Here is a 16,623-nt window from a genome sequence, read left to right as displayed (position 1 = left end):
ACGCTGATTTCAATACCGGTAATTTGAAATTGCATAAAAGGGAAGAAGATAAAGAGCTATTCAGTAGGATATAAGGTCCAAGCTTACAACACACTCAAATTTTTACTGCATGCCTTTGGTAAGTGCCGGAGTTAGAAAAGGTTTTAAAATAATTAGCGCATGCTTACTTTTACCGCATGCCTTTGGTAAGCGCAGGAGTGAGAAGAGGTTTTAAATTAATTAGCGCACTGGCAGCAATTCAAGAAAATGGGGTAAGTTAAAATCAGCCATTAAAAATTTAAATTTGTGTAAAATTGTATATCATTTGGCTTTTAAAATATTGTCCTGCTATTCCAGTAGCTGTGGATATTTTACTTAACGGAAACCAACATTTTAATTTGTAGAAAGGAAAAAAAAAAAAAAAAGAGGCCATCACAAAATCATTTGGGCATCCTGGCAGCTTTTTATTAGCAAATTGGTCACAAGGAGCAAACAAGTGTGCAGAGAATCAGGAAAAACAAACAGGAGAAACTTTAACTTAGACTAAATGTACAACATCACACCGTTAGAGCAGCAAGCCCCAAACTAGCACACGCGTGGAGCTACTGAACCACACCCCTTTTTTCAACGCCTGCGTCAAAACTAACCAAACCTTACCAGGCTGCGCGCGCACACACACACTCGCACACATTTCTCTGTCTGCCGGGTTCCCACAGAGGGAAGTAAAATGCTTCTTTATAAAAGAAAATAGTTCTATAACTGTACAGAACATCTACACACTGTCGAGAGAGGGAGCACAGGAGGAAGGGGAATCATGTCCAGAAGACAGACTCCTCTGCACTTCTCTCCCGTGACGCATCCTTCACTTAGCCCGCTTCAGAACCCCCTGAACCTGGAACAAGGCAGCCGCTCCCCTCCGTCCCTCTCGTGGACAGACGAGTGAGCCGAGAGCAGGAGGGCACCAACTTTCCTGGTCTGACAGTCGGACTACAGGTCCTGGCCCGCTCTGTCGATCCGGTCCACTTAGCAGGAAGTGGTACATGCGGGGTCTGTCACATATGGCCCCCGGTTTTTTTTTTTAAGTAAAAGGTTTCTGCTTCTCAGCCAGAGTCGGACTCGCTGGTGTCTGAGGAAGAGGACGAGGAGGAGGAAGAGGAGGAGTCTGAAGAGGAGCTGCTGGCGCTGAGGCGTGACGGCTGAATGCTGGACTCGGTGGCAGGTTTCTCCACTATGAAAGAAAAGATCAAATGTGATGATTGACACACAAGGAGAGTCGTGCGAGAAGCGGGGGAGGGGTGCCTTACACTTGGCTTTTTTGGGCTTCTTCCCAGAGTTTAGCTGCCCGCTGACGTCAATCAGCCTTCTTTCCAGCTCCAGTTGTTTCTCCAGTGCCAGCTCCTCACGAGACTTTCCCGCACTGTTTTTAATTGCTTGAGGAAAAGAAAAGACCCCAAAGTTAACCAGCTGTTTGAGCTTCAAGGGGTCTAGTCGTTCTATCCCTTCGGCTCACCGTAGGGCTTGCGGGGCTTCTTCCTAAGACACGTCATGACGTATCGCTCCAGCTCCCGCAGCGTCGACGGCTTCAGCGTCTCGAAATCGATCTCGATCTCCTCGGGGTTGGTGTCTCGGAGCGCGGGCTCGCGGGACTGGATGATGTAGACGACGCGGCCCAGCTTCTCGCCGGGCAGCTTGTTGATGTCGAGGCTGAGCTGACGCTTCTCGTCGTACGACATGGGCGCAGTCTCCTCCTCCTCGTCGGAGTCGAAATGAGGGATTATGGGCTCCGAGAGAGCTTGAGGTATGTTGAACATCATGCTTCCCTTTTTGGACCTAGGGAGGAGCAAAGGTGGAGACTGGTTAGGACGCTGTCATCAAGCAGCACTAACAACATTCTCCAGCAGGTGTCAGTACTCACTTGCTCTTTTTCTTGCTCTGAGCCTTTTTGATTGGCATGAGAGAAAGTCCCCCTGCCTTGCTGCTCTTGCTTTTGGGAGCTTTGGCTTTGGGTGGCTTGGCCGCTTTAATCTGCACCAACTCCTCGTCCATCTTCCGATGCTTCTCGCTCTTCTTCTTCTTTTTTTTGTCTTTCTTTCTCTTGGGCTTAACAATGGGGCCTTGGGAGAGAGCAGTAAGCTGCTCATGGACAGCTTTCAGCTGAGGAGAAAGGTCAGAAGTCGGGGGTCAGTCAGTCGTTAGCGAGACGTGGCGGACGTTTCCTGCACACCTGTTCCTGCAGCTCGGCCAGGCGGTTGGCCCGCTCCTCCTCAGAGTCGGAACTGGGGCTGCTCTCGCTCTCGCTTTCCTCGCTGGTCAGCTCACTCTCAGACGATGAGGAAGATGATGATGAAGATGAAGACGAGGAGCTCGGAGGTGCCGGCTGCTCATCTGGCATCTTGGCGAAGCAGAACTCAAACACATCCTGGTGGAGATTGGCAAACATCAATTTTGTACACTGAAACAGCGGCGACGTGGTGTATTACACCTAGGGCTGGGCTGAAGTTTAAATTACTGATCGATAATTATTATTTATGACCTATGGAAAATATGGACCGGGAAAAAAGTTAAATTTTAACATTATTTCAAATGTAACCTTACTTAGATTATAATCCCATCAGCTAGCAAGGCAAAATAATTGTTAACCATGGAAAACAAAACAATTCTAAAATCCCAAAAAACAACGTTGTATTAAGGTGTCATAAGGGGCAAAACTTCAGAAAAGCATTTCTTTTTTTTGCAGGTTTACTGCCAGGAAGGTTACAAGGTATGTGTAACATTTAATTGGGTCTGTTATTATTTAAGTATGAAAAGAAAGTGATGTTATGCAGTGATCTATTATTTGACAAAATTATTTTAAAGTAGCACTTTTTTTTTTTTTTTTGCCTAGACCAGGGGTGTCCAAACTTTTTCCACTGAGGGCCACACACAAAAACATTAAACCATACAGGGGCCGTTTTGACATTTTTAATTTCTAAACCATATAATATATAGAATCTTTTTTTTTCCCCTTTAGGACTCCCAGGGACCATAGAGGGTCTCCGTCATTAACATGTTAAAAATAAGTCAAATTATTATTTAATTTTATGTAACGCTTACACTAAATCTCTAAATCAACTTCAGGTTGATATGCCTTTTCAGTCAGAGACAACTTTGTTTTTTATAGTAAAACTGAAATATGCAGTATTTCCCCCATTGGCCAAAACATTCAGAAAGCAATGTTTGCTCTGAATTAATTGGAGCCCTAAAAAGCTCAATAATGCAGGACACCATTGATTTAAATGTATTATTTGAGTAATCACAGTAAAAAAATAAATAAAATCCCACTAAATATCTTTGGAATCCAAAAACCCACTCATAAAGTGATACATTTTTATTATTAGTTTTACTTGTAACTCTTATGTTGCGATATCAACTTCAGATATATCTGTCGATTTTACGTTTGAACTATTATTTCCTTTGTTTTAAGCTCTTTTGTCAAAGAAAACACTGTTATATGGCAACCAGACAATATATGCACATATTTCCCACCTAAAACATAAAGTGAAATATTTGAAGTAATAAGAGCCTTGAATAGGTCAATAATTAGTTATTTATTTTTTTTAGCATTGGCAATAAGAGCAAAAGAAAAACAAACAGCCTGCATGGCAGCTTTGTGTCAACATTGCAACTTTTCCCGGTTAGATTTCACCTCATTCTACTTTTTTTAGTGTTTTTATTATATTTTTGCAATAGCATTTCCAGAATGTGTGGCGGGCCACTAAACAATTGGCTGCAAGCCGCAAATGGCCCCCGGGCCGCACTTTGGACACCCCTGTTCTAGACAGTCATAAACTGGAGTTTCTACGTGTTTCCGTACATCGAGATAGGGAATGGTTGAGGGTCGAAAAAACACGCAAAGGACCAGGGTTAGTTTGACAGAATCCAACAAACTGCCATACTTTCATGGTGACTTTTCCTGCTTTATCCACACTTTCTTTGCTCTCTGCAGCACTCATTTCTCTTCTTACTCCATGCAGAGAATCAACAGCAAAACAGCAAGATGGCCCATTCTTCATTAATCACTTCCTGTTTTGCCAGGGTGCGTTTGTTCACATGCAATATTCATTTCGGTTCCTTCAAAGCATTTTATCGAACGATTTTTTTTTGCTATCAATAATGTGTCTATCGCGATATATATTAACGTCTTATCGACCACGGTCAAGTTACCTGGAGCTTTCGAGCCATGGCCACCACGTCGTGATCAGGGGGGTTGTACTTGTAGCAGTTGGAGAACATCAGCCTGACATCTGCGGCTAACTGTTGAGCGCTGACATACTCTCTGCCGTCCATCTTCCTCTGCGGACAGTTCAGAATGTAAGACGTTTAAAGTAACAACACAAGTGTTGAAACGGAGGGTGCCATCTACCTTGATGGTACTGAGGTCCATCGGCTGCTTGATAATTTCGTGGTAGTCATGGAGACCCAGCAAGGATGCATCCACAGGCTTGTAGAAAGGCCAGGCGTAGGCAGCGTGCTTCTTTGACAGCAGCTCCTTCAGGACCCCGCTGCAGTAGCGCAGCTGGGGGCTCAGTTTGCTGCGACGAGTCGGCGTTGGCAAGATGGAGTCGGGCAAATCCTTGTTGGGGGGCTTGATGGGCCGCCCGCTCACTCCTCGCCTGCAGCCCCCAGGTGCTTTGCCACCCATAGTGACTGCACCGTGGCCTGCACTCATGCCCAAGCCCTGGCTGAAGCCCAGGCCTGGACTGAGGCCCAGATCCTGACTGAGGCCCAGTTCAGAGTTGTGCTCCACTCCTAAAGCACTGAGAGTGAGCGGAGAGTCAAGCCCCACACCCATGCCCATCCCCATCCCCATGCCACTCATGATGGGCATGGCTACTGTGGTGGGTGTAGTCGTGTCTGCTTTCCTCTTGACGCCTTTTTTCTGTGAAAAAGAAAACAAAAGGTGTTAGACATTTCTGCTATATTATTCTCATCTTCTGTGGACTCTCACCTTGGTAGTGGGCTGCGTGGGGGGCAGGCCAGTCATGGAGGGGATGCTGTGCTCACTCGGCATTGTGAGCTGCAGGCTCTTGGTCAAGATGGTCTGCGGGGGGATCGAGATGATGCATTCAGGGGTCTCTGGAGTGGGCGGCGAGTACGCTGACTGAGAGACAGCTGGCACCTGGTGAGCGGTGGTCACTCCTCCCGGGACTGAGACCAAAGAGACAATGTTCAAGTGGTTTGTCGAAAGCAGTCTACCGTCCGCGTTCACTGGTACTCACCTTTGCCGCGCCTCCCGACTTTAATTTGCCTACTGCGCGCAGGCGGGGGGGCCAGCTCGAACTCCTCAGGGGGCATCTGGGCCACCTTCTGCAGAAATGCCTTCTCCAGCAACTGGGCCATCAACACGATGTCATCAGATGGCTAGGAGAGGAACATGTGACAAGTGAGCGCCGTGTTATCCCACAAAATGGGATCCGGGACATCGAAACATTACCTTGTTGTAAATGTAGCAGTTTGTAAACATGGTGTTAAAGTCCTGTATGCATTCACTGGCACTGGAGTAGAAGTTATTCTCGAGTCTCCTCTTAATGGTGCCCATGTCCATGGGCGTTTTGATGATCCTGTGATAATCCTGCAAAGAGACATGAGGAATCACAACGCTGCCTTTAAACGGCGGAGCGACATTGAGGAGGTACTCACAGGCAGATTGAGCTTGACGGCGTCTACGGGCTGGTGGAAGGGCCAGGCAAAGTGATGGCGCCACAAAGACTTCAGCAAGACCTTCTGCAGGAACTGGAGCTGGTTGGTCATCTTCCCCGCACGGCCCACGTCTTTCGCCACAGGCTGCAGGGTACCAAAGTGAGTCGTCTGGTTGTACAGAGGAATCCCCGGACTCTCAAAGCCCTCGTAAAGCAGGGACGGTTTCCGGATTCGTTTTGCAGCCGTGCCAGAACCCTGGTCCATTGCTGTGAGCCCCATTATGCCAACCTCAACCCCACCATGGGAGCTGCGGAGAGCACAGTGTAGCATCTTAGCAGGGCTGACAAGTGGTGAGTCGTTTTGCTTCTGCAATAATACCCAATTCCCTGCTTTTCAAAAACACTCAATGTTCAAACCTTTTAACTGTAGGGAAACAGCGCCCTCTTGCTGGCATACGTTGTAATCGCATCAAGCCACATGGTCCGGTTTAACCCTCACACCCCCCTACCTGGAGCTCAGCGGTTTGTTTAGGAGTCGCACGTGTTCAAGTGGGCTTCTACAAACCTTTTAAGCCAGCGTAACACCCACTATCCATAGACGGGGGAGCTTCGGTTGCCATGTTACAGACATGACTCAACTACCCTTAAAAAAAATGCATTGAGGATTCAGACTATTTAGTTTTCAGTTAGCACTTAGATGGTACAAATCTTGTCACAAGAACTGATGCATATTGTGGGTTTCAGGAAATTTGTGTTTAGTGCTAGTCATTGCGTTCCTCCATCACTTTAAGTGCACTTTGCTTTTATGAGTTTGACAAAATTATCCATTCCAAATTTTGAATGATACAGCATCTGGAAACATTTTGTCAGTTAGTATGCTTTATTGTCTTTGTAAAGGTACAACATAAAAAACAAACGTAGTGTAAAACAAAAGTAGCAAACAAGTGAAGTAAAACATTGACTAGTTTGAGTGACATTGTGCTCTGTAACCAAGCAACCGACCACCAAAACTAACACCCCCGGATAGATCATTAGCTTTCGGTTAAAATGGAAGTCGGTGCAGTAAAGTAAACACTCCGATGACAACATTGCCTTGTCATCACATGCTAAAGCAGTTTCGATCTAAGACAAGCAGCGGTGGCAAAACGGGTCACGACGTTAAAAGGGTTAGGGTGCGCTAATGCTCGCCAACAGAGTAGCGGCTAATATGACGCCGACTTCCTGCTAACACGGCCCAAAATTGGTACACTTTTAAGTCCTTCGTCACTAACTCTGCGCTTTAATTTATATTCCGCTCAGCGCTACTGTTCGAGACATGTCGGCACCCACAGAACATAGACATCAAACGCTCGTCAAATTAGGGCCCCGTATGAGACAAGAGTTCAAAATATTGCCTCCGACGGGAAGCTTAGAGTCAAGTTTACCAGTAGATACCTGTCAATGAGCGGGTTAACGGCCATATCCATCAGGATGGATCCGGATTGTGTTAAACTAAAGTCAAGCCAGGATCCGGTTCCGTTCCTCTTCCCGTTTTTTTTTTACAACCGGCTCCCTCCTGCGGCGACGTCCGTCTCTTCTGCTTCGTGAAAATGGCGCCCGCCTGCTTACACCCGCTCTTTTATAGACCGGCAACGGCTCCCATTGGCGGAGCGCGCTCGACACGTCCACGCCCTCCGCGTTTCTATTGGCTCCTGACGTTGTCCTTCAAGTCACCACACCCAAAAGACCCCCGAACAGCCTGTGAAGTCTTTGAAGCCCACAAATTCAAAGCGGTTGCTTTGCTGTTTAAGTGGGGGGGGCAACAGTTGGTGACTAAGTAGTTTTGGGCTTCAAAATATGATTTGGTTTTCCATTTATAAAGACACGCTAAATGACTACAAGGACGTTGAGCGCATTTCTAACAGCTTACATTACGTGAATGTATGCAAAACCAAAGCGGCCGTTGGCCAATAGGCAAACAACGCGGGCTTTCGGGGTTAAATATACACCCCCATTGGTTGAGCTTTAGTGTCACGCGCACTATGGCCCCGCCCCATCTACCAGAAGAGCCGCATTTTAGTGTCACAGACGAGCGCCTGTCGCCATCTTTACACACGACGACAACAAGCTAAATCGTCGAATTTTGAGCAGGTATCACAATAAACCATCACCTGACACGCCCAAACGCGACGTGCTCGTAACAGACGCATTAAAACGACACAAAAAGTCGTGTTTCGTCGTAGGTTTAAGACGAAACAGCACAGTCGAACCGTCCCGCGTGGCAAACAAAGGTAATAATGGGTGGAAAAATACTCGGGACGTGTTTATCGTCTTTAACCATTGCGATGCCAGACGGCAGAGAAATTAGTCCTTATGGCAGAATGACAGCGCAGTTTCTTCAAAGACTTTAAACGACCTATAAACGCCTCTTTGAAATTTGTAAAAGCCCGTCAAAAAATACATTCACTCGCAAAGACTTCAAACGACCTATAAACGCCTCTTTGAAGTTTGTAGAAGCCCGTTCAAAAATACGTTCACTTTTCAAAGACTTCAAATGACCTATAAACGCCTCTTTGAAGTTTGTAAGAGCCCGTTACAAAATACGTTCACGTTTGATGAGACAATTCTTCATAAAATGGCAGTCAGCTCAGCAAAAACAATCCAATAGATACTCAAAGTGAAAATGTTCAGCCAATCACATTCACCCATCCCCCACTCCAAGGTTAGACTCTCGACAATGTCACTCAAACATGCTGTGAAAAGTCGAACTAAATCTAGACAGTGTCAGAAAAATGTCCAGCCAACGTTGTAGAAAAATCACATTTCGTGATGCAAAAAATTAAGGAATAAAAAAAACCAAATAAATGTAAAAAAAAGTATACCACCAAAGTCCTAATGATCAAATAAAGACAAATGACGAGTGTTAAATCCAAAGACCCTGCAAAATCTGTGGTCAAAATATCTTCTTGTCTTCCACCTGGATAGTTTTTAAACCAACACATTGCCTCCAACATGTCCGCCTTCTTCTCCCATTCTCGAAGACGGGTGGGGGAGGGGAAGTCACGTGACGAGACCGCGCCAAGTACGTGGCACTCAAACTACACCCAACAAAGAGATCCATGACGTGCCCTTTGCGTGGAAAAAAACGTCCTACTCGCGTCGGCCACGAATCATTTCTTGATGAAATCGTTAACTTTGAAAAACATGGTCGCTAAAAACGTCCGAACAAAGACCGTACTTTTTCCGCCGGGCTTGTCTCTCAGCGATTGGACAGGAGTGATCACGTGACAAGACAGTTTAAAAAAAAATTAAAAAAAAGCCCTGATGCTGGCGTGGTTAACTCCGACGCCGCTTTCTATTGAATTCTTCTTCGACTAAGCGTCCCTTAAAAGTTTAAATGTGTACAAGAGTTAAAAAGAAGTTGAAGGCGTCCATTTTCTTCCATAACATGACTGCTGACGAGCCCGTATGAGGTCGTCACGACGATGCACTGCGCATGCGTCACAGCAATGGCTGCTGGAGAGGCGCCGCTCTCTTCCGTGCAAAAACACGAAGGAGGAGGAGGAGGAGGAGGTGGGATTTTTAAATATGCTTAGTAAGCGCCTGAGTCTGCGATGAAAATATTTTTGTATTCAAAAAACAAAACAAATTATTTGATTCTCGAGAAACTATAAATATAGTTTTCACAAACTCATGTAATTTAAATGACAAAAACTAAACGTGTATGAACAAGAGACGGTCTTCAAAAAGCAGATACTAAGATCCTCAAGTTTGCATTAATTATGCTTATTCATACGTAGTTGCTGGTCAGTGTATCTTAAGTGCACCATGAAACATGGTACACCTTGAAAATTATTCAATTTAAACTTGTTTACCTGCAATCAGGTAAAAAAAGACTAAAAAAAACAACTGCATGAGAGAAATGCTGCAAGTTGACAGAAGTTAGCGGAGCAGACCTACCTTCTCTAACATTAGCTATGTTAAGCAGTTGCTCCATAACATTGTAAAATATATTTAAATGCTCGACAAAGACATGCACCTGGGAATAGGTTGATTGGCAAAACTAAATTGGCCCTAGTGTGTGAATGTGAGTGTGAATGTTGTCTATCTGTGTTGGCCCTGCGATGAGGGGGCAACTTGTCCAGGGTGTACGCCGCCTTCCGCCCGATTGTAGCTGAGATAGGCTCCAGCTCCCCCCCGCAACCCCGAAGGGGAATAAGCGTTAGAAAATGGATGGATGCTTAACAAAGACATTAAAAATAAATTTTTATACCGCTAACTTTTTGTAGGTGTCCTCAAGTCTTTAAAGACTGATATTTCCTAAAGGTCTGGCTTCCCTGACAGGCTGGCAAACTTGCATTGTGCGCTCCCAACTTGCAGCATTTCTCAAATGCAGTTGTTTTGGGGGTCTGCATGGGGGAGGAGCACTTGCAGCATTTGCGTTTGATCTTGCAGCGTTTATGTGATTGCAGCATTATGCCTTTGCAGGGCCATAAGGTGGCGACCTGTCCAGGGTGTACACCGCCTTCCGTTTGAGTACAGCTGGGATAGGCCCCGGCACCCCTGTGACCACGACAGGGACAAGCGGTAGAAGATGGATGGTGGGATTTGTTTTATGGTGTTTGTGGATCGTTATGTTTAAGGGTGTTATTGAGAAGTGTGCTCGTCTGCAATGTTTTAAAATAAACTGAAGCCTCCATGTTGTGCTTTATGTGTCAGGTCCAGTCTCCACCAGCAGCGAAGGAAAAATGGGCTTGGAAGATTACGTCACAATCAGCCGTCTCTGACTCATCACCGGTGTGTGTCTCTCATTGCGCCAGTCACTTGCCACACTCAATCCCAGTCATCCAAAATTGAAAGCAGTCTTCTCCTTAAAAACACACCTTTTGAAGCGAATAACAGCGATTTCTACTATTAAAGTTAAGTTAAAGTACCACTGGTAGTCACACACACACACTAGGTGTGGTGAAATTACCTTCTGCAGTTGACCCATCCCATTGTTCCACCCCCTGGGAAGTGAGGGGAGAAGGAAGCGTTAAATTTCATTGAAGCACAAATGCTTGTAAATGGCACATTTGCTGCTTGCTCGGGCTGTGCCGTACAAGTAGAATTTATGGAGACAGGATCTTAAGAACATCAGTGTAGATGTAAACAAAAAAATGACTGTTGAGCAAACAGTGATGTAATCATGAAACCATGCAAAGTTATGTGAGCTGAAATGCAGCGACACTTCATTATACTCTCAAAGTGAGCTATTTCCATCTGAATGGACGAGCGTATCCGTGCAGTGTTTCATTCTCGCCATGACAAAGCAGCTATGGCACAGGAAAGTCTGGATCCAGCAGATTACACAAGATTAACGTGCTTCCTAATCCTGAAACTAACCTCATTTGTCACGTATGTCTCTGTGCCCCCAAAAAACTTGTGATTTGTGACCTACAACTAGTTGAATGACCTTGTGCATGGCTTGAGGGGGTTTGTATCGCTTTCACTGGTACTAAGCAATATTGAGGAGGGTGGCAGGAACCCTACCACACAAAACCTACAAATGTGCTGACTTGCTTGTAGACGTCACTTCCCCCTCTCCCCATTCGTTATAAAGATCCACGTCAATGCGAACTCTTTCATGCAATTACTGCTATCATAGCAGAAGCTGCAAAACAACAACAAGAATAGTTTTAATCCAACTTTTTTATTGACTTTTTCACATATGCAGAAAAAAGGTGCAAGTCGAAACAGTACAATTTTAAAGTCAGTGAATTCTTCACACCTTTACCCCTAAAACCAACCACCCACCCCACTCAGGTGGAACCAACCAGGGACACATGGCACAAACAACAAGTAAGAACACCCATACAAGACCAAAGACAGAAAGAGACTAAAAGGAGAGAGAAAGGGAGAAAAAAAAAAAAATAATAATAATAATAATTATAAGGGAGATTATTCCTCATCTGCGTCTGGACATAAATCAAGAGAGTTGACATACAGTAAGAAAGGACTCCATGAGCTTTCAAACACTTGAGCAGAGCCATTTAGTGAAAACCTAAGTTTTTCCAATTTTAAATTGTAAAGAACCTCTTTAATCCAGCGGCCGTGTGATGGGGGTGAGCCAGCTTCCAATTGAACAAGATCAGTCGCCTGCCCAGCAAGGTCGTAAAAGCCACAGCAAGTTTTAGTGGTACAGGGCACGTGTTATCAGGGCATATGCCGAAATGGCTGATAATGGGTTGGAGGGAAAGTCTTGACTGTACGCCTCTCCGATAGTGTCAAAAATGTCCTCCCAAAAGGAACATAATTTAGAGCAGGACCAGAACATACGGACATGATCAGCCGGAGATTGTTTGCATCTATTACAGGTATTGCTAACAGTGGGGTAGATTTTGGATAGTTTTGAATTAGTGTAGTGAATTTTATGGAATACTTTACATTGGATGAGACCATGACAGGCACATATCGAGGAGGAGTGGACCAGTTTCAGGGCAGAGTTCTAGAGTTTATCAGATATGTTGGTGTTAAGATCACTCTTCCACGAGGCTGCAACAAGAATAGTTTTGTCTGAGGAGACAAACAAAGAAAAAGTGAGGCCACATGGATGAAAGGACAGTCAAGGATCATCATTGGCCCGGCTTTCACTTGCTGGCATGAGCTCAAATATGAGGAAGGATTTTTTTGCTTTAATAGCTCAAAAAGTACCTTTCAGTGCTCAAATCAAAATGGCAATGTTAGATATTGGATATTTGCTTGGTAATAAATAGCCAGCAGCTTGATAGTTCCACACTGGAATAAAGAAAAAAACAATGCGATGACTGCAAACCGCAAATATCAAGTTGAAATAAATCATGTAGGTTCCTACTGTGGAAAGATCAGTCATACTGGATCATTGTGATATTATCTTGGCAGTTTGTATGACCGTGACAGTAGTTTCTGGCGATTTACTACGCTATTAAGCGTTAGTCCTCATGGGAAATGTGGTCTTTCTTCAGGAAAAACACTACCGCTTTGGTCCACTGGCTGCACCAAAATCAACCAAAACAGAAAGTTCTTATGTGGGGCTGCACAGCTCGGTTGGTAGATTGTTCGTGCCAGCAACTTGAGGGTTACAGGTTCGATTCCCGCTTGTGCCATCCTAGTTACTGCCGTTGTGTCCTTGGGCAAGACACTTTACCCACCTGCTCCCAGTGCCACCCACACTGGTTTAAATGTAACTTAGATATTGGGTGTCACTATATAAAGCGCTTTGAGTCACTTGAGAAAAGCGCCATATAAATATAATTCACTTCACTTCACTTATGTGGGAATTTAAAGTCAATATAGCCCCGCAACCCCGAAAGAGACAAGCAGTAGAAAATGGTTGGATGTATGGATATCCCAAAAGAACAAAACCAGACATTTACACAGACGCACTTCTGATTTACACACGCAAAATGATAAGATACTGTACATTTTTTATTGGTGCTTCTCAGAGCCTTAAAGGCCTACTGAAATGAGATTTTCTTATTTAAACGGGGATAGCAGGTCCATTCTATGTGTCATACTTGATCATTTTGCGATATTGCCATATTTTTTCTGTAAGGATTTAGTAGAGAACATCGACGATAAAGTGCACAACTTTTGGTCGCTAATAAAAAAGCCCTGCCTTTACCGGAAGTAGCAGACGATGATGTCACCGGTGTGAGGGATCCTTACATCCTCACATTGTTTATAATGTGAGCCTCCAGCATCAAGAGCTATTCAGACCGAGAAAGTGACAATTTCCCTATTAATTTGAGCGAGGATGAAAGATTCTTGGATGAGGATATTGATAGTGAAGGACTAGAATTTTTTTTTTTTTAAAAAGGCGATTGCATTGGGAGCGATTCAGATGTTTTTAGAGACATTTACTAGGATGATTATGGGAAATCCCTTATCTTTCTATTGTGTTGCTAGTGTTTTAGTGAGTTAAACAGTACCTGATAGTCGGAGAGGTGTGTCCACGGGTGTGTTGACGCCAGTTAATGAGGGAAGTCACGGCAGCTGCATGGACGGCGCAAGCTCGCTGATCTCCGGTAAGAGGCGACTTTTTACCACAATTTTCTCACCGAAACCTGCCGGTTGACAAGTAGTCGGGAACCATGTTCGCTTGACCGTTCTGATCCATAGTAAAGCTTCACCTCCGGGAATTTTAAACAAGGAAACACCGGCTGTGTTTGTGTGGCTAAAGGCTAAAGCTTCCCACCTCCATCTTTCTACTTTGACTTCTCCATTAATAATTGAACAAATTGCAGAAGATTCAGCAATACAGATGTCCAGAATACTGTGTAATTGCGCGATGAAAAGAGACGACTTTTAGCCGCAAGTGGTGCGGGCTAATATGTCCTCTCCAACCAATAACGTCACAAACACGCGTCATCATTCCGCGACATTTTCAACAGGAAACTCCGCGGGAAATTTAAAATTGCAATTTAGTAAACTAAACCGGCTGTATTGGCATGTGTTGCAATGTTAATATTTCATCATTGATATATAAACTATCAGACTGCGTTGTCGGTAGTAGTGGGTTTCGGTAGGCCTTTAATATTTATAATGATACAAGTTAGTTTTTTTGATAAAGATAATACTCACACACAAAGGTATATATTATTTTTAAAATTACGTAGTGGAAATGAGATCAACTGATTTGTGTCATCCTTTTAACCCTTCTCAGGTCATGCTTCACCTGCCAGAACTCTTAGGCATATGCTGTCGCCACCTAATGGTCACTTGAAGCAGCGTTCATCCCAGGTAATGAAGTTGCAGTATCATATTGAGCCCCCCAAATACTTCCACAGTGCAGTAAGTGTACACACACACACACACACACACACACACACAGGTTCAACAAACTTGGTGCCGAAGCCTGAAGTCTGAGCTGATTTACCCTAAGATGGCAAACTGTTGAGTGTTGGGTTCCAGAAAAGCTGATCTGGGTTCAATCAATCCTAAATTCGTTGACTCTGAGTTAAAGGGGAACTGCACTTGATTTGAAACTTTGTCTATCGTTCACAATTCTTTTGTGAGACAAGAGAAGCACACATCCATCCGTCCATATCCTACCGCCTGTCCCTTTCGGGGTTGCAACGGGTGCTGGAACATGCATTCCAACTCAAGCAAAAGTCAGTAATGAGAGTTGCTATATTCTGCCAATAAAGTGCTCTAAAAAACATACCAAAACCTCCATCAACATTTTATATACACACTTTAAGTATACATGTAATGAAGTAACAGGCACATTTATAAAAACATTTAATAATTACACACCTTGCTCATTTTAAGCATATTAATTTAACAGGCCGCAACCCCGAAAGAGACAAGCGGTAGAAAATGGATGGATGGATGGATGGATAATTTAACAGGCACATCACAACATCCACTTGCTAATTATAGCAGACTTCATGAGAGTCAACGACTACTAGAACCGAGGGTTCCGGGTTCGATCCCCGCTTCCGCCATCCTAGTTGCTGCCGTTGTGTCCTTGGGCAAGACACTTTACCCTCCTGCTCCCAGTGCCACCCACACTGGTTTAAATGTAACTTAGATATTGGGTTTCACTATGTAAAGCGCTTTGAGTCACGAGAGAAAAGCGCTATATAAATATAGTTCACTTCACTACTACTTTGAGACAAATTGTGATTCAAAAACCTTAGATTTTTAAGCTTGAATATAATGAGGATGCTCTACAAGTTTTGGAACCCATTTGATAAACAGATTCAGCTTTAATTTAATACTAAGCTAGGAGTGTCCAAACCTTTTCCACTTATTGCCGCATTTGATATTTTGTATTTTCAAAACCAATACAATATTTATTTATTTTCAACTTTAAGGGCTCCCTTGAAGTGTGGTCCCGGCAGCCCACAAGGGACTCAGTCATTACATTTAAAAAAAAAAAAGTCATATAATACAAACTTAAAACAACACTTAAATCTCTTGATCAACTTCAGGTCTGTGGATATAGAGTAAAACATGTTTTTAATAATAATAATAATAATAATGGATTAGATTTATGCTTCACGGTGACAGAGGGGTTAGTGCGTCTGCCTCACAATACGAAGGTCCTGCAGTCCTGGGTTCAAATCCAGGCTCGGGATCTTTCTGTGTGGAGTTTGCATGTTCTCCCCGTGAATGCGTGGGTTCCCTCCGGGTACTCCGGCTTCCTCCCACTTCCAAAGACATGCACCTGGGGATAGGTTGATTGGCAACACTAAATTGGCCCTAGTGTGTGAATGTGAGTGTGAATGTTGTCTGTCTATCTGTGTTGGCCCTGCGGTGAGGTGGCGACTTGTCCAGGGTGTACCCCGCCTTCCGCCCGATTGTAGCTGAGATAGGCGCCAGTGCCCCCCGCGCCCCCGAAAGGGAATAAGCGGTAGAAAATGGATGGATGGATGGATTTATATCGCACTTTTCTATTGTTAGATACTCAAAGCGCTCACAGAGAAGTGGGAACCCATCATTCATTCACACCTGGTGGTGGTAAGCTACATCAGTAGCCACAGCTGCCCTGGGGTAGACTGACGGAAGCGTGGCTGCCAGTTTGCGCCTACGGCCCCTCCGACCACCACCTTCATTCATTCATCATTCATTCACCAGTGTGAGCGGCACCGGGGGCAAGGGTGAAGTGTCCTGCCCAAGGACACAACGGCAGCGATTTGGATGTCAATAGGTGGGAAGCGAACCTGCAACCCTCAGGTTTCTGGCATGGCCGCTCTACCCACTACGCCATGCCGCCCCCAATTTTATGTTTTATGCCCTATTTGTCAAAGTAAATCAAACTTTTGTAAGGCAAAAACACTTCATGTGCAATCCCCCCGCCCCCAAATAATTACAAAAAGGAATATAATGAGGAGTAGTAATTGGAGACTGAAATAGGTCAATAATTCATAACAACATTGATTTTAATTCATTATTTTTGAGCAATGACAGTTTAAAATAAAATCCCACTAAAATCATTGGGGATCCATTCTACTTATTTTTT

General features: G+C 44.3%; 1 protein-coding gene across 2 annotated transcripts; it reads right to left on the bottom strand.

Annotated features, from left to right (window-relative positions):
- Nucleotides 1–419: 419 nt before the first annotated feature.
- brd2a (bromodomain containing 2a) lies at nucleotides 420–9,149 on the bottom strand. 2 transcript variants are annotated; one of them, XM_061897295.1, is made up of 12 exons: nucleotides 7,092–9,149; nucleotides 5,659–5,965; nucleotides 5,453–5,590; nucleotides 5,238–5,379; nucleotides 4,967–5,166; nucleotides 4,382–4,897; nucleotides 4,183–4,311; nucleotides 2,204–2,398; nucleotides 1,895–2,133; nucleotides 1,490–1,809; nucleotides 1,284–1,409; nucleotides 420–1,207 (listed from the first exon to the last, which is right to left on the bottom strand). In XM_061897295.1, exons 1-12 carry the CDS (start codon nucleotides 7,121–7,123, stop codon nucleotides 1,080–1,082), a joined length of 2,472 nt encoding a protein of 823 aa, XP_061753279.1. In that variant the 5' UTR covers nucleotides 7,124–9,149; the 3' UTR covers nucleotides 420–1,079. The 2 variants fall into 2 exon arrangements, with proteins under 2 accessions (XP_061753279.1, XP_061753280.1); XM_061897296.1 differs by having other exon boundaries at nucleotides 5,659–5,802.
- Between the last annotated feature and the right edge of the window lie 7,474 nt (nucleotides 9,150–16,623).

Source organism: Nerophis ophidion, linkage group LG04 (genome assembly GCF_033978795.1).
Source record: "Nerophis ophidion isolate RoL-2023_Sa linkage group LG04, RoL_Noph_v1.0, whole genome shotgun sequence".
In the NCBI taxonomy this organism is placed as follows: Eukaryota; Metazoa; Chordata; class Actinopteri; order Syngnathiformes; family Syngnathidae; genus Nerophis; species Nerophis ophidion.
Note: the sequence above shows the minus strand (reverse complement) of the source record. Positions and strands in the feature narration are given on the sequence as shown.